The 27,295-nt window shown below is 41.0% G+C and overlaps 1 protein-coding gene across 3 annotated transcripts; it reads right to left on the reverse strand.

The window, feature by feature from the left end:
• Positions 1–26,289, reverse strand: homer1 (homer scaffold protein 1). Of its 3 annotated transcripts, none has more exons than XM_080304142.1 (10): positions 25,067–26,289; positions 13,015–13,171; positions 10,432–10,563; positions 10,250–10,342; positions 4,809–4,862; positions 4,372–4,514; positions 3,503–3,662; positions 3,299–3,409; positions 3,099–3,179; positions 1–1,536 (listed from the first exon to the last, which is right to left on the reverse strand). In XM_080304142.1, the coding sequence occupies exons 1-10, from the start codon at positions 25,069–25,071 to the stop codon at positions 1,348–1,350; spliced, it is 1,125 nt and encodes a 374-aa protein (XP_080160268.1). In that variant the 5' UTR covers positions 25,072–26,289; the 3' UTR covers positions 1–1,347. The 3 variants fall into 3 exon arrangements, with proteins under 3 accessions (XP_080160268.1, XP_080160267.1, XP_080160269.1); XM_080304141.1 differs by having other exon boundaries at positions 25,837–25,995; XM_080304143.1 differs by lacking the exon at positions 4,809–4,862 and having other exon boundaries at positions 25,837–25,994.
• Between the last annotated feature and the right edge of the window lie 1,006 nt (positions 26,290–27,295).

Genomic DNA, 27,295 nt, shown 5'->3' on the forward strand with positions numbered 1-27,295 from the left:
TTTTCATTTGGTTTTCTTTTATTAAAAACTCAAAATTACAATTTGTGTCTGTAAGCATGTGGTTAAATCAGTATTTCAAAGTCTTATTCAAATGTTTCTTTTTTCCCTTTACAGCACAAAAATCCATCCAAGTGTCCCGAATGTACCCGCGCTAACAACAAGCCCTTAAATAGTGTTCTTCAGGTGTACACGCTGAATCGTATTCCTCTCATTTTTGGCAATAGTAAATCCCACCAAATAAAAAGTACCGCTACTTAGCTACCATTGATGCATGTCTGTACCAAAGGCAACATCAGCAAAAATTCAGATCTGTACAGGAAAACATTATTTGGCAAAAGAAAAAAAAAACTGCAGTCAACCCGCCGCATTTTCCTTTTTCCTTCGATAAACAGCTCAAAAATATTGCCAGGTTTCAACATCTTGACACTCACGTACCACATGATAAAAAAAGATTAAGTGAAAATGAGATGTAAATAAAGATACTTTGATTTTGTACAACTTCCATCATAACAATAATCATCATTGTCACAAATTTCAGTAATAAATTAACAAAAAAAGGATTCAATCATTGCACTTCATGTCGCAACAGAAACAAAGAGGGGAAATGAAACATCTGACTCACTCACACACACATGAACAAGTGCACTATGAATCCGTTATATCCTTAAAAAAAAAGCATATAGAAAGAAAGAAAAGACGTTTGAGTAAAATCCCACCTCGATGTCTTAAACGTATCCGAGAGGAGTAAAATTACCTGAAAGTGAGAGTGGAAAATGTTTTTGTAAACCCTCTGGTGCTGCCCTTTTGTATTGCTCATATATTTCAGAAGAATATTTCACGATAGATACCGACGTCCTCCGGATCCTCTTTGTGTCGAGTCCCCACAACAAATAACCGAATGGATCTCAGAGTTTATTTGGCTGATGGCGACGTGGGTTTTAATAAAGATTTGTGCCTGGAAAAAAAGTCGGAAAGAGGAAAAAAAAGAGAAAAAAAAACAAGAACAATCGCAGACTCTGAGTGACTGCATTTGAACGCACCAAAGCAACGTTTAAAAGAAAAAAGCGAATTTCGCCTTTAATGTTTCCGTAGAGCGAGGAAAGCTTCTGTGGATTTGTCCAGAGTGGAGCGGAGGGGAAGGCTTCACATGGCGGTTTGTAAACGATCTGAGCGTGGATGTGTGTTAAAGTATAAAGTCGCGTGTGTGTGGGAGGAAAAAAACAAAAAAAAGAGAATTCAAGTTGTCAGTGAGCAGGTGAGTGCCGACATGCGGTAAAAGTCTCGGCGCTGGCTGCTGTGTTGGTGGAGGTGGTTGGAGGTGGTGGCACAGTCTTCGTCTCTCTCCGTCTAGCTGCCCTCCAGCAGCTTGGCCAGTGCATCCCGCAGCTCGTTCAGCTCAAAGATTTTGCTGTCCAGCAGCTCCAGCAGGGAGCGCAGGCTTTTGCGAAAGGCTTCCCGCTCCAGCTGGCTGCTCTCCAGACGCTGCTCCAGATCAGTCAGCTGGGCCTCCAGCGTCTGGTTTCTCACCTCCGTCTCCTGATAGAAACGACACACAACGCTTTTTAAAAACGCACATTTTTAGCTTCATATTTGTAATTTGGGACTCCACTGAAAATCCTTGTTTAGTTTAAACAAGCCCTTTATGAAGCCTTCGTGACCCATTCGCATTTTTTTTTGTCTTTGCTGGTTAGCAGCACTGGTAATATTTTTTAACTCGGGCTTCAACCAATGCAGTATGGACGTTTTATTAATGAACCTCATGTTGGATTTTCTAAAAATGTTTACGTTGGATGCCCTTCCTGACACAAGCCTCCCCTTTTATCGGGTACTAGGAGTACACTGGCCACAGATACGCAGTCCATTACATTATACAGATTGATCATATTTAACATCAAAGCCTTCTTTGAGCAGTCTTGAAGGAACGGGGTCTACAAACAGAGGAAGTACTTACTGAAGTTACCTCGGATCAATCAGAAAGAAAGAGCTTAAATAAATATCAGTAGTTTTGAAAGTTTCTGTACATAATAATACATCTGTGGGGTGGCTATAAATAATTGTTTTCTCCAATGGTTAAAATTTCATTTGTGAAGACATTCATGAAGTCATTAAGGTTAAAGGAATATATCGCTACAGTGCTGAAGAGAAACCAAAGGTTGTTCTTATTTCCTTCAATCAGTGAGGGATAATAAGACGTTCTAGCTTCACAGAGGGCCGTTTTATAGAGCAACAAACTTTCGAGTTATCTGCTTTTAAGTCACATGTTTGTGACATGGACTGGAGTATGTCTGATTAGAGGCTTTCTTCCTCAGAGGAGCTACAGTATCCAGAATCATACACAGTGAGGCTGTAACACTAAACAGGTAATGGCATTATCACTTGTGGCCAGATAATGCCATTAAGCGGCACCAAAAGACAACACCACCACCCACACAGCCAAGGGGCTTGCAGACGTAGAGTTGCAACTGCCTGTATCAGAAAACCTGTCAATCACTGTGGCCACACCCCTAACTCCAACATCTGGATGCACTGCAAATTAATCTCTACCAGGCTATAAGCATTCTTTCTAATGCTGTAAAGTTAGCCATGATACTTTATGAGGACTGACTTAAGTGGCCAATGGAGGAAGTGCAGTTTTTGGCACTTCTGTGCGCCAGTTGGTTAAAAAATACGGTTTTGTAAAAAGATAGCAACCGCCAAAAGACGCTGAAATACTGGTCCACAATCCATGTTTTACATATACGGTGAATTTTTGAAATATTTATACTAAATACAGTCTGAAACAAGCTCCTCCTTCGTTAAAAGTTCACTTCACCCCTCACCTGGTTTCCAAAGACAGAATCACATTTGTAACTGTTTTATTAACATCTGTTACTGTGTGGTCAAGCAGTTTTCACAAAAATTAATATAATGCACAAATTGATTGATTTTATTATATTTGTTGATGTTATTATGAGGAAAAGACAAGTCTGCAACCCATCTGGCACCACTTCCTGGACTTGGGATGGTCATAGATGGAGTCCTTTTTTTGCTCTTTCTTACTCACTATTTACAGACTGCATTAATCTTTATGCAACACATGATCATTGAGCAATACTCACCTGTAGCCTCTGTGTGAGGGAATCTCTTTGGGACCTAAACTCATTGGCACTCTCCACCTCTGCTTTAAGTCTCTCCAACTCCTGCAAGCATGATCAGAAAGAGTGTACAGCTCAGAACAGATGGTAAACGCACCAATCAAAGTCCAGGCATGCAAAATCCACGACTTCAACCCAGTAGGACGAACAAGCACTCCTTGTACCTCCTCTTTAGCCTTCAAAGCCAACTCCAACTCTTCTATTGTTCGGTTGAGTTCAGTCTTTTGAGATTTAATCCCCGTCGTTTGGCCGCTCACGCACTCCAGCTCCGTCACCTGCAATCCAAAAAGGAAAAGAAAAAGCATTCAGACGTGGTAAAATGGGATCACGCAGTGAGTACTTTCCTGTGTGCAGGGACAGAGTGATACCCGTTTGTGTAGCCTCTCAGCTTCTTCCTGATAGGCTGCCAGCTGCTGCTTCCACTGTTTGACATTGGCTGTAGATTCAAGAAGAGCCGCCGTCAGTTTGGCATTGTTCCCCTTCAGCGCCGCAAGCTCTGCCTCCCAGTGCTTATTAATGCTGGATGAACTGAAAATGGACAAAGGAGGAAAGGGAATAACTGGAAAAAGGTGAAAAACGCCCTTCAGAATGTTCTTAAGCCCACAGTGACTTTCAACAGCATTTGGTGTAATTATTACTATACACGAGGTGTGTACATGCGTGCTTATTTTCAGCTTCGTGTTATTCTAAACGGAAATCTATGAGAGAAAAGATGGTGGCTGTCCCGTCCCAAAGAGCCAATCAAAGGCTGGACCAGGACTGTGCGCTGATGTACAAGTGCAGTATTTCTCAGCTTGCTGTGACCATAATACAAATTAACAAGGCATCTGTGGAGTGCTCCGGTGGGATGAGCAAAGATGCTGATCATGTGGGAATTTCAGGCAAAAACAGCTAAATGTAATAAAATAATAATAATAATTCTTTGACAGCTGATTCTGTTTGGTTACCATGAAAATTCATCTTCTTTCATTTACACAGAGGCTTCAAAAATAAAGAATAAATCTTCCCACTCAAGTGTGCGTGTTGTGAAAAAAGGTGCCCTACAAAACCAACAGAATATTTCTCTCTGTGCACCCTAGAGCTGACCACCATGAATAATTCTTTGTGTTTCAGGCTTCCAGACTGTTTAATATGAATGAAGACCCAGCTGAACTAAAATAAAGTGCTGAAAAGTGATGTTACACGCTACTAAACAAGAAGTGCGACTGTTTCTGCGATCCAGTGAACTTTGGTTTACCTGTGTGAGAAGGGCAGTGCATTCTGGGAAGGCTCTGCTCTGGCTTCGGGGTGCTGAGGTGTATCTGGTGTAACTCTGTCATTGTCTGTACCGTTGATGCTCTCTGAGGTCAAAGGTGACTGCAGATCACCTGGGGCTGACTCCTGATTTGGCACATTTGTGAAAGTGAAAGAAACAAAAGAAAACAAACAAAAAAAATGTCACTTCAACACTTTGAGAAATTGATGCTGAGCGTTAAGACTGAAAGAGTGACACCACACACATCTGTAAGCTAAATAAGAAGCTACGACAAGTTAGCTTAGCTTAGGGGGCGGAAGGTGATGGAAACAGGAAGGGGGATACAAAGACGCCAGTTTGTGTCAACACTCGGGGAAGACTCGGAAAAGGTGCTGTCAGATCTGAGACAACAAAGTAATTTTTCTTCCATTTGTCTTTACCTTCTTTATAACAGGTTTGTTGACTGACAACACATTCCTTTTTACGGTGCCACCCTGAGGACGAATCGTTTGGGAGAGCAAAAGGAGGCAAAACAGGCCACACAAGGTGTTAGCTTAGTGGCTACAGCAGCATAACGTGGACATGATGCCGAGAACAACACAAAAAAGCAAAACACGGCAAACACAGCAGCGATTTCCACAGTTAGGGCTCTCCAAGTAGAATGGTAGCATTTAAATATTAGCAAATACAATGTGTAATATCTCAAGAAAGAAACTTCTCATTCACCTCATAGAGATACCTAAGAATTGATAGCTTTGCATGATTCACAATAATACTTAATCATCTTATCTTATACAGACCCTTTGTGCAGCCCCTAAGTTCACCCTGTGTCAAAAAAAGGTGTTTGTGCACCCTTTTAGTCAACTATCTTCTGATTGGCTGCCCCTTGTAAGCAGGTTTAAACAGTAGATGCTCTGTGCCGACAGCTCACACAGGTGACCATATTAGAGATATATACTTTAAAACAGCAGTCTTTAGCAGATTCAGATCTGAGTCTAAGTCTAAGTCTTCTTCTTATAGTGTTTTGAGTTTGGATGAGGAGGTACGTGTCAAGTTTAACATTTCATTGTAAAGCACGGTGATCAGCCCTATATTGGTTGGACTAAGTTGTAGGAGAGTTTCTAATAGTGTAGGCCCTGGTAGAGGGCTTGAGTCTGAAATCTGGGAACGAATAACGTGCCTGGCTTGCAAGTATCTGAAAAAGTGTGATGGTGGTAGACTGTATTAAAATGTACCATCTTAAGAAAAAACAAGCTCACTTTGACTTCGACGACAACACGTCTCAAAGAAAGGTGTGATGGGCACAAAAAACTACTGCAAAAATTAAGGGTACTCAAAAGAAACAGCTGGAGGAACATGTTGTAACAAATTAATTTACTAGTAACAGTAATGTGACTGAGTACAAAGAGATCCTCTTAGAGAGGCCACTTTCACTTCGTTCTTGAGTTATTGTATTCACAAACTGACAAAGTGAAGTAGGTTTACAGATCTCAAAAAGCAACACTTCACACCACAATCTAAAGAAACTCAGGTTTTCTGGACCCCAACTAACCACGGTGCGAGCCATTATCCACAAATGGAGAAAACTTCGAACAGTAGTGAACCTTTCCAAGGTTCCAGTCTACCAAAGTTTCCTCTGAAAGCGCACTGACAACTCATCCAGGAGAACAACCTCTAAAAATCTGCAGGCCTCACTTGCCTCAGTTTAGGTCAGTATTCATGAGTTAAGTTCAATTAAATTCAATTTTATTTATATAGCACCAAATCACAACATAAGTCGCCTCAAGGCGCTTCATGGATACAGAGAAAAACCCAACAATCATATGACCCCCTATGAGCAAGCACTTTGGCGACAGTGGGAAGGAAAAACTCCCTTTTAACAGGAAGAAACCTCCGGCAGAACCAGGCTCAGGGAGGGGCGGGGCCATCTGCTGCGACCGGTTGGGGTGAGAGAAGGAAGACAGGATAAAAGACATGCTGTGGAAGAGAGACAGAGGTTAATAACAGATATGATTCAATGCAGAGAGGTCTGTTAATACATAGTGAGCGAGAAAGGTGACTGGAAAGGAAAAACTCAATGCATCATGGGAATCTCCCAGCAGCCTACGTCTACTGCAGCATAACTAAGGGAGGATTCAGGGTCACCTGGTCCAGCCCTAACTATATGCTTTAGCAAAAAGGAAAGTTTTAAGCCTAATCTTAAAAGTAGAGATAGTGTCTGTCTCCTGAATCCAAACTGGAAGCTGGTTCCACAGAAGAGGGGCCTGAAAACTGAAGGCTCTCCCTCCCATTCTACTTTTAAATACTCTAGGAACAACAAGTAGGCCTGCAGAGCGAGAGCGAAGTGCTCTAACAGGGTGATATGGTACTACAAGGTCATTAAGATAAGATGGGGCCTGATTATTTAAGACCTTGTATGTGAGGAGCAGGATTTTGAATTCAATTCTGGATTTAACAGGAAGCCAATGAAGGGAAGCCAAAACAGGAGAAATATGCTCTCTCTTTCTAGTCCCTGTCAGTACTCTTGCTGCATTTTGGATTAGCTGAAGGCTTTTCAGTGAGGTTTTTGGACATCCTGATAATAATGAATTACAGTAGTCCAGCCTGGAAGTAATAAATGCATGAACTAGTTTTTCAGCGTCACTCTGGGACAGGATATTTCTAATTTTAGAGATGTTGCGCAAATGGAAGAACCCAGTCTTACATATTTGTTTAATATGTGCATTGAAGGACATGTCCTGGTCAAAAATGACTCCAAGGTTCCTCACAGTGTTACTGGAGGCCAAGGTAATGCCATCCAGAGTAAGAATCTGCTTAGATACCATATTTCTAGGCTTTTCAGGGCCGAGTACAATAACCTCAGTTTTATCTGAATTAAGAAGCAGAAAGTTAGCGGCCATCCAGGTCTTTATGTCTTTAAGACATTCCTGCAGTTTAACTCATTGGTGTGTGTTATCTGGCTTCATGGACAGATAGAGCTGCGTGTCATCAGCATAGCAGTGAAAATGTATGCTATGTCTTCTAATGATGCTGCCTAAGGGAAGCATGTATAATGTAAACAGAATTGGTCCTAGCACTGAACCCTGTGGAACTCCATAATTAACCTCAGTGTGTGAAGAGGACTCTCCATTTACATGCACAAATTGGAGTCTATTAGATAGATATGATACAAACCACTGCAGTGCAGTACCTGTAATACCTGCAGCATGTTCTAATCGCTCTAATAGGATATTATGGTCAACAGTATCGAATGCTGCACTAAGGTCTAGCAGGACAAGCACAGAGATGAGTCCACTGTCAGAGGCCATAAGAAGATCATTTGTAACCTTCACTAAAGCTGTTTCTGTGCTGTGATGAGCTCTGAAACCTGACTGAAACTCTTCAAATAAACCATTCCTCTGCAGATGATCTGTTAGCTGTTTGACAACTACTCTTTCAAGGATGTTTGATATGAAAGGAAGGTTGGAGATTGGCCTATAATTAGCTAAGACTGCTGGGTCTAGAGATGGCTTTTTGAGTAAAGGTTTAACTACAGCTAGCTTGAAGGCCTGTGGTACATAGCCGATTATTAGAGATAGGTTGATCATATTTAAGATCGAAGAATTAATTAATGGCAGAACTTCTTTGAGCAGTTTTGTAGGAATGGGGTCTAAAAGACACGTTGATGGTTTGGAGGAAGTAATTATTGAAGTTAACTCAGAAAGATCAATTAGAGAAAAAGAGTCTAACTTAACATCAATGGTACTAAGAGTAGCTGTAGATAATATTACATCTGTGGGATGATTACTGGTAATTTTTTCTCTAATGATAAAAATTTTATTTGTGAAGAAGTTCATGAAGTCATTACTAGTTAACGTTAAAGGGATGGTTGGCTCAAAAGAGCTCTGACTTTTTGTCAGCCTGGCTACAGTGCTGAAGAGAAACCTGGGGTTGTTCTTATTTTCTTCAATCAGTGATGAATAGTAAGATGTTCTGGCTTTGCGGAGGGCTTTCTTATAAAGCAGCAAACTATTTCTCCAGGCTAAATGATGATCCTCTAAATTTGTGACACGCCATTTCTTCTCCAGATTACGAGTCATCTGCTTTAGGCTACGTGTTTGAGAATTATACCACAGAGTCAGGTACTTCTGATTAGAGACCTTAGTTTTCACAGGAGCTACAGTATCCAGAGTCGTACGTAGTGAGGAGGTGAAATTATTAACAAGATAATCGACCTCTGTAGAGTAGCGTTCAGATAGCTGCTCTGCTCTATGTTGGTACAGGGCATTGAAGATGATAACAGTGGGTGGATTATATTCTTAAACTTAGTTACAGCGCTTTCAGAAAGACATCTACTTTGATAAAGTCTACTCTCCACCGCTGTGTAATCAATTATTGTAAATGTAAATGTTATCAGGAAATGATCAGACAGGAGAGGGTTTTCAGAAAACACTGTTAAATGTTCAGTTTCTATGCCATATGTTAACACAAGATCTAGAGTGTGATTAAAGTGGTGGGTGGGTTCTTTTACATTTTGAGAGAAACCAATTGAGTCTAATAACAGACTAAATGCCATGTTGAGGCTGTCATTCTTAGCATCTACATGGATGTTAAAATCACCCACAATAATTATTTTATCTGAGCTCAGAACTAAATTAGATATAAAGTCTGAGAAATCAGACAGAAGCTCTGTGTAAGGCCCAGGTGGACGATAGATGATAACAAGTAAGACTGGTTTCTGAGTTTCACAGCTGGGGTGAAACTCAGAAACAAGTCACATTTTTCCATTACTGTAGTTGTTGATGACAATCTTTTTGGGGTTTTTTTTTTTTAAACAGTCTCTGTCTGTATAAGACAGAGACTGGCAAAAATGGCATCCACTGAGAAAACCACTGCTGACCAAAAGAACACAAGAGCTCATCTCACATTTGCAACAAACATCTTGGGAACTTTTGTAAAAATATTCTGTGGACTGATGAGACAAAAGTTGAACTTGATGGTAGGTTTGAGTCCCGTTACATCTGCTGTAAAACTCACGACATTTCATAAAAAGATCATACCAACTGTCAAACATGGTGGTGGTAGTGTGATAGTCTGGGGCTTCTTTGCTGCTTTAGGACCTGGGACGCCAAAACGTATGGAACAACAATTTCTAATGTCTACTGAGAAAATCATGAAGGAGAATTTTCATTTTCAATTTACAATCTGAAACAAACCAGCAAGTCCACCTCAAATGAAGGTTTTCTTTCAGTATCCAGCTCAAAATCCAAATTTAAATCTGATTAAAATGCTTTGGCATGACCTTGAACAGGCTAAGAAGAAAAACAAAAACCAATGGAGCTACATTAATACAATGTTTCAAAGAAGAGTGGGCTAAAATTCCTCCACAGTCACGTGAAAGACTCATTGCCAGTTATTGCTGCCAGGAGTGGCACAAGTTATTCCATTGAGGGGGCAGGTATGTGTGGATACCTCTTTTCTCTTGGTAAATAAAATCATCATTTAAAAACTGCAGTTTGTATTTACTCGTGTTAGCTTTGTCTATATTCTCTAATATTTCAGTTCCCAGATGGTTACAAACTGTCGTTAACAGAAGAGAAGATGCTACATAGTGACAAACACGGCCCTGTTCCAACTTCTTTGAGATGTGTTTCTGCTGTCAAAAATCAACATGAGCCAGCATTTTTCTTAAAATTGCAGATTTTTTCAGTTTAAACACTCATGTTATATAATGAAGGAAATATGGGATTATAAGATTTGCAAATTCTTGCATTGTGTTTTTACACTTTGCACAGTGTCTCAACAGTTGGGTTTGTATTACAACAAGTTGCCAGCACTTCTGCATCACCTGTGGTGGTGGTACTAGGTCTGAGGCAGCGGTAGTGTTTTTAATGTCTGTTACCTGAGAGGGCGTGCTGGTGAGCTCCATCTTCTCCTGAGACTTCTCCTTGGCTAACCGTGCCGCCTCCTTGAACTCTGCAAACTTCTCTGCAAACTGAAGTAACAGAAACAACTGATACTACAGCACGGCTGGCAACTGAGCAGCGAGCTCTGGTTTCTGATAGGGCATCGGCAGTTTCTCACCTTAACCAGGTGGCTCTCTGATGAGAAGCCGAGGCCGTAGACAGTGTTGGCTCGGCTGTCCGCCCACTGGCCAAACTTTTGCGATGTCTTGGTGAACGTCATGTTGGGGGTGATGGTGCTGTTTATAATGGCCTGTTGGGGACAAGTTGCACATGACAGAACGTCATAATCAAATGTACACATGAACAGCTTATTCAAGCCAAAGAGAGTTTAGAGCTAAAGAAAAGAAATCACTGTCAGCTCAAGGTCAGCATGCTTGCTTTTCTTGAGCTTTATGCAGTTGGAAATGACTCCATCAGACTGTCAAAACCTGATCGAAGTGCACAAGCCTGGTGGTCAGGGATGGCCGCACGCAGACCAAAAGAGTGACATGAGCCCACTACAGCAGGAGGGGTCCGGGGCAGTGTGGAGTGGCCTACCATCATGGGGCAGAAGCCATGTGTACCCTCCAATGTGTTGTGACCACTACTTTGTAAGTGCACATGAACAAACAGAGGAAAACAGGATGGACACTGAATTTAAAGAGCGGTTCTGTGAGGAGGTGCATGGGTATCTCCGTCTGTACATGTGGTCTTTAAAACAATATAAAAACAATAAAATTTGCACTAGTTCTTGGATGGAATCTGCCCAAGTAGTGGAGTAAGTAAGGCTGGATCATTCTAGACTGCTCATGGTTCATGGGAATTTTTAGATTTAAAAAAAGTAACTTTTATGAGTGCAGTTTTGTATTGATTTTTCTTTTTTTTTTTGACTCCTTCACCAAACACCCAAGATAAACCTCCAAAAAAAGTCTGACCTGGTAGAAAAAACTGCTGATTTACCAAATATATATGTATGTTTCTCATTAGTTATACACTTACAGTAACACATAACAGTGGTTTCTAAAAGTTAACAGAAGGGAAGAGCAGAAACAAACATTCATGGTTTTCAAAATAAGCATTTGAACACAGCGGGTAGGCAAATGCCAACAATTTGCAAGTGGCTGTTTTTAGCTTGTGATATCAATTTCATGAACCACTTGGGGGCAGCAGAAACTACTGACATAAAATCAACTTTTTAATTGATCTTGCAAACAGTTGCCCATTTACACAATCAGCAGCAGTGAGGGAGAAACATTAATGAGTAATTATGACTGTGTTTGTTGAGCTGTTAAAAGCTCAGCAGCTAGCAGCTGGAGCAGGTTGCATGTCGGACAGTTTTTTTCCCGTTGTTGAAAACATCTGCCTGCTTTTGCTGCTGCTGAGTAAACCAAAATAGTCGTGGTTCAGGGGGTTGGGAAGCTCATCTTGTAACCGGAAGGTTGCCGGTTCGATCTTGGTCATTGTATCCTTGGGCAAGACACTTCACCTACCGCCTACTGGTGATGGCCAGAGGGGCCGATGGCGCGATATGGCAGCCTCGCTTCTGTCAGTCTGTCCCAGGGCAGCTGTGGCTACAACTGTAGCTTGCCTCCACCAGTGTGTGAACGTGAGAGTGAATGAATCGTGGAATTGTAAAGCACTTTGAGGGTCTCGAAAAGCGCTATATAAATGCAATTATTATTATTAAATGTGCAACCAAGAAGCCAAAAAATGGATGAACTCACTATAAAGTTTTGAAAACTCTTATTATTAACAAACAGGTTATAACCACTTTTTGTGTATTTCTAGGATCCATGGGTGTACTAACATGTCAAACATGTCAAAAGTTTGCTCCCTCTGGAACTTTGCAAGTAACACCAGTCATTGTGTGTCTCTGCTGAGAATCCTTCTTGTTGTCTGTATAATAATGTCCTCCAAGCACCAGCCCACCCGACTGCTGCTATTTCCAGCACAGCACAGCTAACTTGCTGGTTCAACAACAGCACTGCTAGTCACCCATAGAGACTCTTGCATAACTATGCTAACTCCACCCCTGCACCTATCTCAAGACTAAAATAATCACTGCCACATAGATATGACGGGCCTGAGTTCAACTTCACTGCTCTAGGAGAGAGGCCCGGCTGAGGCACAGCAGTCACAAAGAATATGCACTGATGGAAAACCAGTGTTTCCAATTATTTATATGAATATATTTATATACAATTAAAACTTCAATTCAATTCAGTTTTATTTACATAGCCTCAAATCACAACACCAATCGCCTTAAGGTGCCTTACACTGTAAGGTAAAGACATGAAAAGTTATACAGAGAAAGCCCCAATAATCAAATTGCCCTGTATCAGTAAGCACTTGGCAGTGAGAAGGAAAAACTCCCTTTCAACAGGATGAAACCTCCAGCAGAGCCGGGTTCAGGGAAGGCCATCTTCACTGACTGGTTGAGGGTGAGGGAGACGGGACAAAAGACACGCTGCGGAAGAGTGCTTTACTTCCACTTTGGTGAAATCCAAAAAATTATTCTTGGGTGGTGGAATGTGTGGTGGATGAAAGCATTTCTACGATAAAAATACGTAATTGTTTGATAGCTGAACAAGTAATGTTACTATAGCAAAGCACGTAAAAGAAGTTCGATGAAATCAAAAGGATGTAGATAAACATGTAAACATAGGTTAAAACTGCAATCCTGTACCAGGTCGGGTTAAGAACTGGCTTTACTTGTACACACCTTGGATCCATCCAGACTGATGATTCGATATACATTCCTGGTGCTATCGAAGAAGTACGACACTGTGACGGCATGTTTACTCGTGGGAACCCAGTTCTTCTTGGTGTTCGGGTCTATCTGGAAGACGTGGGCCCGCGTACTGAAGATGGGCTGCTCTCTGCACAGAGAGAGGAAGAAACAGATGAGGATGTTTAAAAGTTTCAGATTAGGATGGCTTAAAGATGTGAACGATTCAATTAAACAGTAGTTTGGAAGAGGAAAAACAAGAGAAATACAGTCCGGATCAAAAGTTTAAGACCACTTGAAAAATGGCAAAAAAAATCATATTTTGCATGTTTAGATTGTAACAAGGTTCCAAGTAGAACTTCAACATGCAACAAGAAGAAATGGGACTGACACAAAAATTTTTTGAGCATGCAATTTATTGAAAACAACGCTTAAACTGAAAAAACTGATCAAAGGTTTAGGACCACACCTCCAAAATAAACCTGTAAACTCCCACAAAACAGAAATCACAGTTCCAAACATGAACTCAGTAATGAGTAGCTCCACCTTTATTGTTGATCACTCAAAATTCGTTGTGGCGTGCTTGATGCAAGCGTTTCCATGATGTGAGTGGGAACATTTCTCCAAGTGGTGAAGACGGCTGCACGAAGGGCATCTACTGCGTGGAACTGTTGTCCATTTTTGTAAATGCCCCTTGCCATCCATCCCCAAAGGTTCTCACTTGGATTTGCATCAGGGGAACATGTAGGATGATCCAAAAGAGTGATGTTATTCTCCTGGAAGAAGTCTCTTGACCTGCAGGCATTGTGTACTGTTGAAAAACCCAAGTCATTACCACACAGGTGAGGGCCCTCAGTCATGAGGGACACTCTTTGCAACATCTGGACATAGCCAGCGGCCGTTCGACGCTCCTGCACCTCCTGAAGCTCCATGGTTCCGTTGAAGGAAAAAGCACCCCAGAACATTATGGTGCCCCCTCCACTGTGGTGCATAGAAAACATCTCAGGTTGGATCTGTTTGTCATGTCAGTAACGTTGGAAACCATCAGGACCATCAAGGTCAAATATTTTCCTCATCAGAGAACAGAACTTTCTTCTGCCTTTCAATGTCCCATGTTTGGTACTCTGAAAGTGCAAAGTCCAAGCGGTCAGTTCTGCAGCGTTCAAGGAGATGAGGCCTTTGAAGACATTTTTTGTTTTTGAAGCCTTCCAGTCTCAGAAGCTGTCTGATGGTTATGGGCCTGCAGTCAGCACCAGTAATGGCCTTAATTTAGGTCGAGGATCGTCCAGTGTCTTGATGGACCGTCAATTGGATCCCCCAGCTCAGTACTGGTGAAATTTTGGGGGGTTTTTCCACTTGACTTTTTTGTTTCATAACCCTCAGGATCATTAAAGAAATTTCAAATAACTGTCTTACTGCGTCCCACCTCATCAGCGATGGCGCACTGCAAGAGATCCTGCTTTTGCAGTTCAACAACCCGACCACATTCAAAAAGGTAAAGTTGCAAAACATGCAAAATATTTTTTTGCCATGTTTCACGTGGTCTTAAACTTTTGATCGGGTTTGTATTTGGTCCTTAAAAAGTGTCAAAAATCCTAGTTTACTTTTCTCCCAAAGTGCCCTAGATCAGGAAAAAACAGTCAGACAGCAATGAAAAATATCTGAGACCAACACTGGTTGTGTACTGGTTGTGTACTTCTGTTCACTGACTGAAAGGAGTCCCTCCTGAATGATGGAGCTCTTCACTCTGCCTCTATCGGAGAGCACACAGACCCTTTGGAGGAAGCTAATTTCTGACAACTCATTCTTTCAGTCGCTTCCCAAAAGGTCACAGCCTAATACTGCACAAACCATCATTTAAAAAAAGGTGGTATAAAGCTGAAAGCAGACCTCCTTTGTCCACTGTGATAATGAGCTTTCATCCGTTATCCCCTAATATTCAGAGCAAACAGCAGCACAACAAAGACAAAAGAACAAAAAAAGACTTTTAAATATGTTGGCTTCTCTGCTCACCTGGTGTATTAGTCAGAAAACACTGTCCATGTGGGAGAAAGATTGCAACAGATTTTTTTTTTTAAGCTATCTGATTACAGAATATTTACTATGAATATTATTAATAAAATACTAAAGAGGTGGTTTTACCTCCATGGACCAACTGGTAGGACATCAATTTTGACTTTTTATCCCCTGCTGCTTGTGTCATATCACAGGTCTTGGTGTAATTTCTTTATTTCATTCGGAACTGTTTACGAGCAGTAGCAGGAAATCCCATATTTGTCTCCATTACTATGGACTGCTCATCCGGATAAAAGGTTAATCCACATGTGGAGAACAGGCCCCTGTGTGTTCACAAGTTAATGTGACCCCATTCAAAAGCGGCATAAATGTCAGTTCCAAATTGTATCCGTCTACAGAGACATTTTGTAATCATCTGGTAGATACTGAGATATCTCACGGGATAATCCTAAACAATGATTTTTAAACAATGTTTTTCTCTAGTGGTCCACCCAGCTGTAGTGACTAAAGTGGTGCACCAACCTACCAGCACTGCCAAAGCTAAAGCATACATGTAAACGGAAATATCCAACTCTGTCCTGTACTGCCACGGAAAGGAAGTCTCAAACAACATAATGAATCAGAAGACGCCATTTCTCATCCCCGCACATCCATAATTCACAGACCTACTCTGTTGTTGAACTAGCAGATGCTGAACAATGGACGAAGAAAAAAAGCCAGCAGCCATTCACACTGAGAGCAAGTGCGTAAGTGTGTCTACCGGCAAAGGTGAACATAATACAACTTATGCAATCAGCCACAATGTAGGGATTTAGATTACATTAATGTAACTGGAACAGTGGAATGCATGGGCATTTGACTGTGATATCAGTTGCATTATATATCAAGATAATCTGACACAGACCCAAACTGATGTAGACAAAATCATTAAGACATCTGCCAGTACAAAAATGTTCTAGAAAGCACATAAAAATGAAAGACCTTCAAAGATTTTGTAAAAATTTATAAAAAATATGGAAACGTTGAAAGCCATAATGCAGCATCCTTCATGTCATATTTCAGTCAAAGTCTGTGTGCCAAATCCTGCCCTTTGCAAAATTTAGTCCAGCTTAGATTTAACACTTTAATTAATCTGTGGTCTGCACAGCAATATGTGCTTATCCACACACCAACCCAGACAAGCCATAGCTAGCAAGACTTTTAGGCTTGCTTGACTAAATGGAGATTTGGATGACTGGTTGAGGCCTTGGACCTAAGATGTACACAGAAGATTAGGTGCAGCATGCATTTCACATTAGATAAATGCAGGTCCTTTAACTGCATGTATCTAGCCTCCGAGGCAGTTCTCTTTTAAATTAAGCTTGACACCCCCTTTTAAGATGAATCATTACGAGGTATACTTCACTTTTGCACTTTGCACATAACATCAAAATGTGAACAGCATTTCAAGTAAAGACTTAGTAGAAATTATAGAAGAGAAAAATGTTTTTCTTCTGTACAAATGAAACATGTTTTAGTCTCAGGGACCAGAAAATGATTTGTGCAGTCAACCACTATAACTGCGCTTGACTGTGGAGGCATCTTTTATTGTCCTTCTGAAACCTACTGTCTCTTTTTGAGTGTGTCGTTGATAAAAAATCAGACTGGAATTAAGCTTTGTTTTTTTTAAGCAGCAAAAGAAGCAGAGACAAGTTAATTCTTCTTAAATAATAGAGGTAAACAATGCAGCGGAGTATACACAGAAACCAAAAAACGCACATCTCTACATGACCAGGATGATCGGACGACCTCAGGACCCATCGGCAGCAAAGCTCTACAGCAAGCAAAAGCTGGTGATGCTGCTGAGCAACTTGTCGGAGATAGAAGGGATTAGACTTGTTAGAAAAACAGGCTTATCATTGGACTATCACGATCATGTGGGTCCAGATACTGAAGGAATCTTGGTATGCTTCCATATCCGTTCGTTAGGTGCAGATGTGGAGCTGATTGCTGCTGTTTGGCTGTCACTTTCATTTTAAGTGCCTCTTTCACACCAGCAGCACCCATCGCAGCCACAGCTCCACCTGACAAGCCAGAGTGACTTCTGACAGGAAAACTGACATGGTGTTATATTTTTGTTACTTTTTATGTGCAAGTGTGTGCAGGCTGGTCCTAACCAGCGGGGTGCACACTGAGATGAGGTGAACAAATGAAGCCAAAGGTGACCTGGAAGCACCTATGCCAACATACAGAGATCAGCAGATACTGGATGACTTCCAAACATTGCTATGGATGAAAAGCTCCCAGGGTCTTGGATTAAAAACAAGCTTTGACTGTTCTGGTTGCAACTGGTCACAGTGATGAAGGAAATCCACAGGAAATAAAGAGCAGATATATTTAGAATATTTAAGGGACAGACATAAAGATGGAGACTGTACTCAACCTTGCAAAAATAACAAAAACATTTAATGTGAAAGCACAATTCCAGACTTTTATCTAGAAATACAATCTCAGCTTTTCTTAAAATAGATTTTCAACTCCAATCTGAAAATTATGACTGTTCTCGAAATGATCAACAGCTGGGACACTACGCGCAGACCAACTAATGCTGCTACAGCTAACAAAAGGTAAAGCTGACAGTGACATCTATAAATGCTTTGGTTACTGTATCTGAAACAGATAGTGTCATATCAACATGCAAAATGGGTATTACTTCCAGCGCGTACTGGATTAAGTCAGGGTTGACAGAGATCGACTTTCACGCTCTGGGCTACCAGACGAAAACAGACATGGTCCTGAGAGGACTGCAGCTTCAGTCTAGTTACAATTAGTCAAAAAGCTGCTCAAGTTAGACAACAGATCTAAATGCAGCTAGTAACTCTGTGTGTAGCTCAGTACTATAACAAGCACTTTATTTCAACATGACTCCTTTAATGCAGTTCTGGTTCTGAGATGTCTATCTGCCAGGCTTTTAGGGAAAGTAGATATGATTCCTTGTCTGGCAGCTAAGTGTTCCATGACTCCTCTGAGCCCAGCTATTGTTCCCATCTCTGGGAATATCCTGTCACATCTCACTGTGTTAATTAAGATAGCAGAGCAGAGGCTTATTTAAACACTGACACAGTTAATGATGTAACGATGTGTACATGGGAGTCACACCGGCTTCATCAGCTCATGCAAGCTGGAAGTAAAGAACCATATAAATACACTAAAGGACATAAACTCATTAGAAGCGCTTACTGGATGAAAGTAAAGCTCTAGGAGAGACTGAATGCAACAGCACTCTTTGCTTTGGAGGTTACGTGCGAGTCAGAGTTCACAATAAAGACTTCCTCTGACATGATTTGGTTACAGCAGCTCTAACCTGATATCTACCAGGAGATGTTATCAATGAGATATTATGCAAAACAAGCAAGGTTTCGGACAAGATAATTAGAACAGCACAAACTGGCTCATGAATTTTTTTAACTATTGTGAGCTGTTTTTTAAAGCTGTGTCAAGGCAAGCCAATTAAGCTAACATCACCTCTGACTGACTTTCTAATGTTTCAACTGGTGATGCAATATTTGGTTTGGCTATTGCGCCGATCCTGACTCAAAAACCTAGATCAGATGTTCCTGACAGATCAATTTAGTTTCATGTTGTTTGCAGCAAACTGGTGCACAGCTAATATACCAAGGAGGAAGGCAATGTGATTGTAAAGACAAGTGCAAATAAATAAGACAAATAAAACGGATCAAGCTGGATCAGTGCATCCCTAGTTTCATATAACAACAATAATCTGTGTAACAAAAAAGAAAATATTCACAAATATTTGCAGCTGCACTTCAAGCAATAGCACTGTGGCTGCCAACACAGATAATGTTTAGTACCAGCAGGATGCTAATTACACACTTTCAAAATAATTCACTGGTGATAAACTGTATCAGTGACATTCCCCTGTATTAAACTAAAATACAGAAAGATATCCTGAAACTATGATGGACTCTGTTAATCTAACTTGTAAGTAGCTACTCAGTTGAATGAATTGAGTAATCTGACAAATGTTATCCCATTTCTTTTAATGATTTTAAGGCAAATATATAGTCAAGTGGTTTTAAAATAGTTCTATAAGCCAAGAACTAGAGCACATAAAGGTATTATTCAGTTCAATTCTTCAACTCTTTTGTGCTTGGTTTTAAAGCCATAGTGTAAAGACTCTCACCGCTAGATCAAATGAATTCTGTTTTTTTTTAACTCTTCCCAATTTAAGCACATAATCCTAGCTAATGTGGCTGCTGTAAAACAAACACATAAAAAAGAAAGGTAAAGCTATTCAGACTGAAAATGAATTGAATGCAAAGCTAAAATGAATTTAAAAGCCATATATAATCAACGTTTGATTAATTCTTAAACAAGAATAAAAGGCATTGCTGGTCACTGTGTCAATGTCTCAATTAGCTGTGGCTTTTCAGGGGCTTGAAGTGGGTGCAGGTCATTAGTCTGACAGTGTGGCCTAGATCAAACTCTGCCCCGGTGCAGTGTGTCTCCATGAGAGCGTGGCGATTGTTAGCCCATAATCCCTTTTCACAATGAAACCTAGCGTTCGAGTCTCAATGACATGTACTTGCACGTGAATCTGAGTGCAGATGTCGTCAGATCAGCAGAAACATTCACAGCAGCAGAAGACACACACGAGCGCTGGTGTTTTCAATGGTGGCAAACAAAGATGTGGACTGTTTGTGACCGAAACAATGCTCAGATTAGTTTCCAATGACAAAGACTCTATTAGGACATGTCACAGTCACTCAGGACACTGAGGTTTGTTGATACCTGCCACATTTAATGACGTCTGGGGACTGATGCGAAACAATTTCCTTAATCGGTCACATATTTGGGATGCAACTAACATTAACTTGAAGTGTCAACTAATCTGATTAATCTTAATAACTTCACCACTTCATCTGGCTATAAATAAAGTATCTATGAATATAACAAACAAACAGAACTATTCACATCTAAGAGCTTAAATCCAGCAAACTTCATTTTTGCTTGCCAATTGTTTTTGCACTAATACATAGTATGTGTAATTTAGTTTACAGCAAAAATAGTGCAAAAGAGTCATTATTAAAAAAAACATTTAAATTTTGTATATTTTCATGCAACCATTTATATATTAGCATCTCATTAATCCAGTCTGGCTTAAAATAATTATCAGAAAATGCTTGGAATCCACTACAGATGGGTGAAGTTTTTATGAGCAGCCAGTCAAATGAGTGCACATGCATGCTCTGTGTGTTCGTGTGTCTGTGTGCACGTGCGTAAGAAGGAAAAGTCCACAAGAATCAGCTGTGCAAAAAGAATATTTAATCTTCTGTTTGGGATTATTTGGGTTTTAAAACTGATAAAACTGGCAAGAAACTAAACAAAGCAATCGGATGCAGAGCGCCTTCGCCCGCAGCCAGGAAATGAATGAACAGGTGGGGATAACAGACGGTAGTAAATGAACAGGGTGCACAACCACACGTTCAGTTTTAGGTCTAGTTTTTTCATTTTCTTCATGAATTGACGTTGTTTTTTAAGTACTAATCCATTAGATGGAGACTTCTTTACATTTACTCTCTGCCATGGTTTGTGAAGAAAAAAATAGTGCTGCTAAAGTGTGCATAACATGGCCAGCTCCTATTAGTGCTTATGTTTTACCGATATAGTATCTACCATGGTAGTTTTATTTTCTTTTTTACAGTCAACAGACTATTAAATAAGAAAATTAATCCCATTCCCGTCAAAAACAACAACTATCACTAATTCGGGTAATCACAAACTACCCAATCCTAACAACCCAAACAAAGGTGTTGGCTGATGTTTGGTTTGCTAGCTGATATCAGCCTATCAGCACATTGGGCCTCGATCACACAGCACTAGAGTCTGATCTGCGACTACTTGCCGTCCTCTGGTCAAAAGGCGGGAAAAAATGCGTATTTCCTAACTGATTGGTTTATATTTGGCTGCTGCTATATAAAATCGGTTGCAAAGAGGACTCTGGACGAAGGCCCTCTTTGTAATTGCATTGGTCATTAGCAGATTGCTGTGGTTGCTCATAGCAAGCATTGAAGTCTTGACTTATCTGCTAACACTCTCTCAGCTTTCGTGAAACATGAAAAAACAAACTGGAGGTTTGTCTTCGGAGTAAAAGTTGTGCCTCACAGGTCACAGATATAAGAGATGTATACAGTGGAAAAATTATTTGATCCCCCGCTGAACTTTGAAATGTCTTTTATTTTTATTAAGTCTCGAATTTTATGTTAGATTCATTTATTTCTTCTTTATAAATCGTAAATCATTTTTTATCTATCCTGTCTATACTATATATGAAGGACTATATCAAGAAGAATATTGAAAACAAATCTGACTACAAGCCAAAACTCCACTGAGTGAAAGCAATGACAGCTGCAGCCCGTGTTTGCTATGCACAGGAATAATAACTCCGCATTACTAACTTAGCTGTTACGTTGTCATGGCAACTGCCCATGTGGTCATGAGCTGTGAACATCCTCCAACTCCGTCGCTCCCTCTCCTTCCTACACGCTCTCTCGCCCAATCCGATCGCAGCATCCCTGTGGGTTAGCCCACTCGCAGAGGGAGGCAGCAGGAGCCTGGCAAGGCGAAGCCTCCAGTCCCAAACGCCCATATGCCGCTCACAGACCTCTAGTCTTTCAGCAGCCGACAAAAGAGAAAGAGCAAGCGTGGGACACTCGGCTCGCCTGACACTTTCAAACTATTTCTCATGACAATAACGAAGTCCTGTGTTTTTTCCACTGATGCTCTCTTTGTCTGAATGTAAGAAGTTCAGAAAGTCCAAGCCCTTCTGTAACAACTCTTCTTTGACACTGAAAATAACACAAGCTCATAGAGGAAGTGAAAGAAGTTATGAAAGACTGGCTTGTCTTGAGGAAACCCAACTGAAATCACAAAACAGCAGCTGAGAACATGTCAATTTATATACAAAAACATTTCATTAATCAGCCACAGCTCACAGCGCCAGCTTAAGACCCATAATATTCTGACCTATAATAATATTTAAAAAGATTCAGACACCCATTTGCTTTCACTTTAAAAAAAAATTAGGAATAAATGTGAAAAATAAACATTAAATTTTGCCTATTTCTTGTTGCTTATCTTCTGGTAAATACACCAACAGAGCCATCTACATAAAAAATTAGCAAATATCAGCCGATTTATTGCTGTAGCTCTGCATACGACGTCTTGTTTTTCCCCAGACACACTAATCTTCCCATAAACTTGTCAAATATTCCTATCCGAAAAAGCGCTTTTTAACAAATTGCTCAAATAAATCACTTTGATGGTTAATTGCTCATCAAAACACGTGCCTGTCTACTGAACTGTCATTTTAGTTCTACCTGAAAATAGCAGTGACTTTACACAGGAATGGGACAGATGGATGCAGGCACAAAGGTGCACCCAAAAGGCTCCAGCTGTTATCAGCACGAAGGCTTAAAAATATCAACATACAGGGAGTGCAGAATTATTAGGCAAATGAGTATTTTGTCCACATCATCCTCTTCATGCATGTTGTCCTACTCCAAGCTGTATAGGCTCGAAAGCCTACTACCAATTAAGCATATTAGGTGATGTGCATCTCTGTAATGAGAAGGGGTGTGGTCTAATGACATCAACACCCTATATCAGGTGTGCATAATTATTAGGTAACGTCCTTTCCTTTGGCAAAATGGGTCAAAAGAAGGACTTTACAGGCTCAGAAAAGTCAAAAATAGTGAGATATCTTGCAGAGGGATGCAGCAGTCTCAAAACTGCAAAGCTTCTGAAGCGTGATCATCGAACAATCAAGCGTTTCATTCAAAATAGTCAACAGGGTCGCAAGAAGCGTGTGGAAAAACCAAGGCGCAAAATAACTGCCCATGAACTGAGAAAAGTCAAGCGTGCAGCTGCCAAGATGCCACTTGCCACCAGTTTGGCCATATTTCAGAGCTGCAACATCACTGGAGTGCCCAAAAGCACAAGGTGTGCAATACTCAGAGACATGGCCAAGGTAAGAAAGGCTGAAAGACGACCACCACCGAACAAGACACACAAGCTGAAACGTCAAGACTGGGCCAAGAAATATCTCAAGACTGATTTTTCTAAGGTTTTATGGACTGATGAAATGAGAGTGAGTCTTGATGGGCCAGATGGATGGGCCCGTGGCTGGATTGGTAAAGGGCAGAGAGCTCCAGTCCGACTCAGACGCCAGCAAGGTGGAGGTGGAGTACTGGTTTGGGCTGGTATCATCAAAGATGAGCTTGTGGGGCCTTTTCGGGTTGAGGATGGAGTCAAGCTCAACTCCCAGCCCTACTGCCAGTTTCTGGAAGACACCTTCTTCAAGCAGTGGTACAGGAAGAAGTCTGCATCCTTCAAGAAAAACATGATTTTCATGCAGGACAATGCTCCATCACACGCGTCCAAGTACTCCACAGCGTGGCTGGCAAGAAAGGGTATAAAAGAAGAAAAACTAATGACATGGCCTCCTTGTTCACCTGATCTGAATCCCATTGAGAACCTGTGGTCCATCATCAAATGTGAGATTTACAAGGAGGGAAAACAGTACACCTCTCTGAACAGTGTCTGGGAGGCTGTGGTTGCTGCTACACGCAATGTTGATGGTGAACAGATCAAAACACTGACAGAATCCATGGATGGCAGGCTTTTGAGTGTCCTTGCAAAGAAAGGTGGCTATATTGGTCGCTGATTTGTTTTTGTTTTGTTTTTGAATGTCAGAAATGTATATTTGTGAATGTGGAGATGTTATATTGGTGTCACTGGTAAAAATAAATAATTGAAATGGGTATATATTTGTTTTTTGTTAAGTTGCCTAATAATTATGCACAGTAATAGTCACCTGCACACACAGATATCCCCCTAAAATAGCTAAAACTAAAAACAAACTAAAAACTACTTCCAAAAACATTCAGCTTTGGGTTTGGGTTCATTGAGAACATGGTTGTTGTTCAATAATAAAATTATTCCTCAAAAATACAACTTGCCTAATAATTCTGCACTCCCTGTATGTAATTTTTTTTTTAATTTAAAAGCATTCAATTGGCATACATCAAAGAGGTTACCCGCATAAGGATAAAATACATGAATTGCACAGACTTCTACAATATCACAGACTCATTGTAATAACAGTATGGGAATAACTGTCTGAAGCTGCGCACCCATTTTTAAGCCAGTAAAAATAAAAACTTTGTAATTGTCATTTTAGGGATTTTATTGTGTTGTTGCTGGATGTACTATGCTTGCTGTTGTTTACTACAAAGTCCTAACTGAATTCCAGTGGTAGGGGTGTGTCACTGCTGCAACTTCAGATATGTTTCAGTTTCCACTGAAAAAACAAAAACATGCCAGTGACATTTGAACTGATCAACAACTGCACAAAGAGGACAGGAACAGGGAGAATTGCTAATTGAGACAGTGTAAACACATACTGTAGGACATACTCTCTTTTGACCGACTCAGAAATTGATTGTTGACTGGATTACAACCACTGGCCTTGAGAATTACAGAGGATGAGGAGGCAAGCCATTCACCAATCCCCTTCTCCTCCTTCCCAACTACAATATGACAACAAACCAATCACATTCTACATCATCTGGAGTGGGAACTAGGTCGCTTTTGATCAGGAGAATCACCACACATCTGCAGGCTCGGCCACATGTAAGCACCACAATGGAGCTGTGGTGATGGAGCCCCCCCCTTCCACATTTACTCATGGCAAAACATTAAATATGCTCTCCCTATCATCAGTAGCTTACTTCATCGCAGCCTCATCCTTATTGGCTTCTGTAAGCTGAAATGTCAGCGTATGGAGGCTTTAGGTGCACATAATGATGGGATAGTGGTTTACAGTAATTTTTTTCTATGTAAGAGGACAAGGGGGGTTAGCTAGCAGACTGGCAGCTGTGGGTGTTGAAATCTGCAACAACAAAGTGTGCCACACTCATGACATGGGGAGTGAGAAATACAACTTCCACTGAACCACCACTTTACATACCCCATTATAGCTGGATTCTGGTCTCTAAGTTGAGTCGAAAATGATCCTCTCAGCGGTCTCCTGAGAGCTGTGCGGACAGGCTAGCTGCAGCTTTGTTTTTGTTTTGTTTTTATCCGCTCTCCCTCTCAATTGAAAGCCGCTCTCTGCTTGTTTGTGTGAGCTCACAGCCCGGCGAAGCCCCACTCTCACTGTTCTCAGTCCGACATGGCTCGGCGTGTTGTTGTGCCCTCTGGGTGCATCATATTTTTGGCATAGGTGGTGGTTTCATCCGTGCGAACGTGTCGGTGCACGCATGATGACTGACAACACGCGCGCGCGCTGCTCTGGCTCTAGTAGCCGCCGCCGTTAGCTAAAAAACCCCACAACCAAACTCCACAGTAATGCAGGATTATGGAGCTCAACTCGGGCTATTAAAAAAAGAAGGAGAAAAAAACTGACAGCAGACGGATGGTGTGATTTATAACCACATTAGACTCGAAGGGATCGTGTTGCGCTTTTAAATTCAGAGTGAAATTATCGAAGGGGAAAAAATGTTAACGTGTTTTAGCAAATAAAACTGCCTATAGTCTCTAAATGTGACGTTAGCTGGCTATAAATGCTCCGTTGGCTGGTGTATAATCTGAATAGGGATGGCAGACGTTGGGATAAAAAAATTAACATTCACCCCTCAATTCCGACACTCATAAATCCCTCTTTAAGTCGCTGGCTCTTGATTGAAGTCCTCTGTGCCATTAAAATCCTCAAATCGGAGAAATATTAAAGAGTTTTACCGCCGCAAGTGAGACATTTAACGCCGCTCTGTGGTGACAGACATCTTCTTTCCAGACGGGGCTTCATCTCCGCTGCTTTTGGAGAGAACACAAAAAAGCCCTTGGAGTACACTCCGGGTTTTATCATCACGTCCTGCCCTCCTCCAAGAGGAAAAAAAAAATCAAAACAGCTTCACCGACGTCGATGTTCGCCACAAAATTTTCCTTCATTCACAAACGAGCAGATTTCTCCGTCTTGTTTTGTTTGCGTTGTTTCGCGTAAACTGGATCTGAGATGGTGGGAGAATAGGACTGATGCTCCTTCAGCTGCTGGTTCATCCTCTCTCATCATCAGCCCGTCTGCCCTCTGTTAGCCCCTCATCTCATTCATCAGCTCCGCTCCATCCGCCGCCTCTGCTCAGAGGGAAGCATTAACCAACGACGTCATCACGCTACGTTAACGCCTGCAGTTTTGACGTTATTGGCAGTATGTATGTCCTCACATCCGGTAGAGGGTACAATAAACTGACGTAAATAAAAGAGGACAATAACAATAACGCAATGGTACTCAGAACATCTGAGTATTATTATATTATATCAGTAACAATAAAGAAAATATATTTTTGTATAATAAACACATTTTTTGTACTTTGATCAGATTTTAGGCACAAAGTCATTATTAGGCATTTAAATCTCACTAAATCCATTTGGGTTTCAACCCTGTCACAGACAAAATTATCATATGATCATTGTGATCATGATTTGAAATCATGCTGAAGTTCAGTTCAGTTTTATTTATATAGCACCAAATCCCAATTACAGTTGTCTCAAGTCCTTTATATTGTAAGGTAAAGACCTTAAAATAATACAGAGGAAATAGCGAAAACCCCAAGAATCATGATAAGTAGTAGTAAATTCTGGTGAGTATGTAATGATGAAATGTCCCATGGCTAAAGATCACTTATGAAACACGTAATTTTCACTCAAAAATACTCTGTTTCATTGCCAGAGCATGCCAAGAGAACTTTCATTAACATCGGTAATAGGGGCTTAACTTTGCATTATGGGGGTTGAAAATGGTGATGGGGTTGAAGGCACAATCAGCATTTCAGTATGATATGCATTCATGACATTAATTGTCACGGTCCGCTGTGACGGACCGAGTGGAGAATGCGTGTAATGGACCCAGGTGCGTACACAAGTGAGCAGACGGGAGTGAGTTTTAACAAAAGGCGAGCCTTTAATATGGCTGAAAACAAGGTGTGCAAATACAGCAGGGATGGCGTGGCTAAACAAAAACCTAAACTGAGAACAAACTATGGTGAGGCTATGGCTTGGAAGACAACAGACCAGGCATGGAAACACGGAGGGGGGGAACACAGACGACGCGACACAGACTGTACGAAACACAGAGACTAAATACACATGAGGGATGATCAGGGGAAGTGGATGCACACGGGGAACACAGGTGACACTGATA

The sequence above is a fragment of the Astatotilapia calliptera genome, chromosome 7 (assembly GCF_964374335.1).
Source record: "Astatotilapia calliptera chromosome 7, fAstCal68.1, whole genome shotgun sequence".
Classification (NCBI taxonomy): domain Eukaryota; kingdom Metazoa; phylum Chordata; class Actinopteri; order Cichliformes; family Cichlidae; genus Astatotilapia; species Astatotilapia calliptera.

Coding starts and splice junctions, on each gene's coding strand:
- homer1 (XM_080304141.1), bottom strand. Junction 4,515..4,808: donor ACAAACCTGTTATAAAGAAG/GTAAAGACAAAT, acceptor GTGCCAAATCAG/GAGTCAGCCCCAGGTGATCT. Junction 3,663..4,371: donor GCACTGCCCTTCTCACACAG/GTAAACCAAAGT, acceptor GTCCATTTTCAG/TTCATCCAGCATTAATAAGC.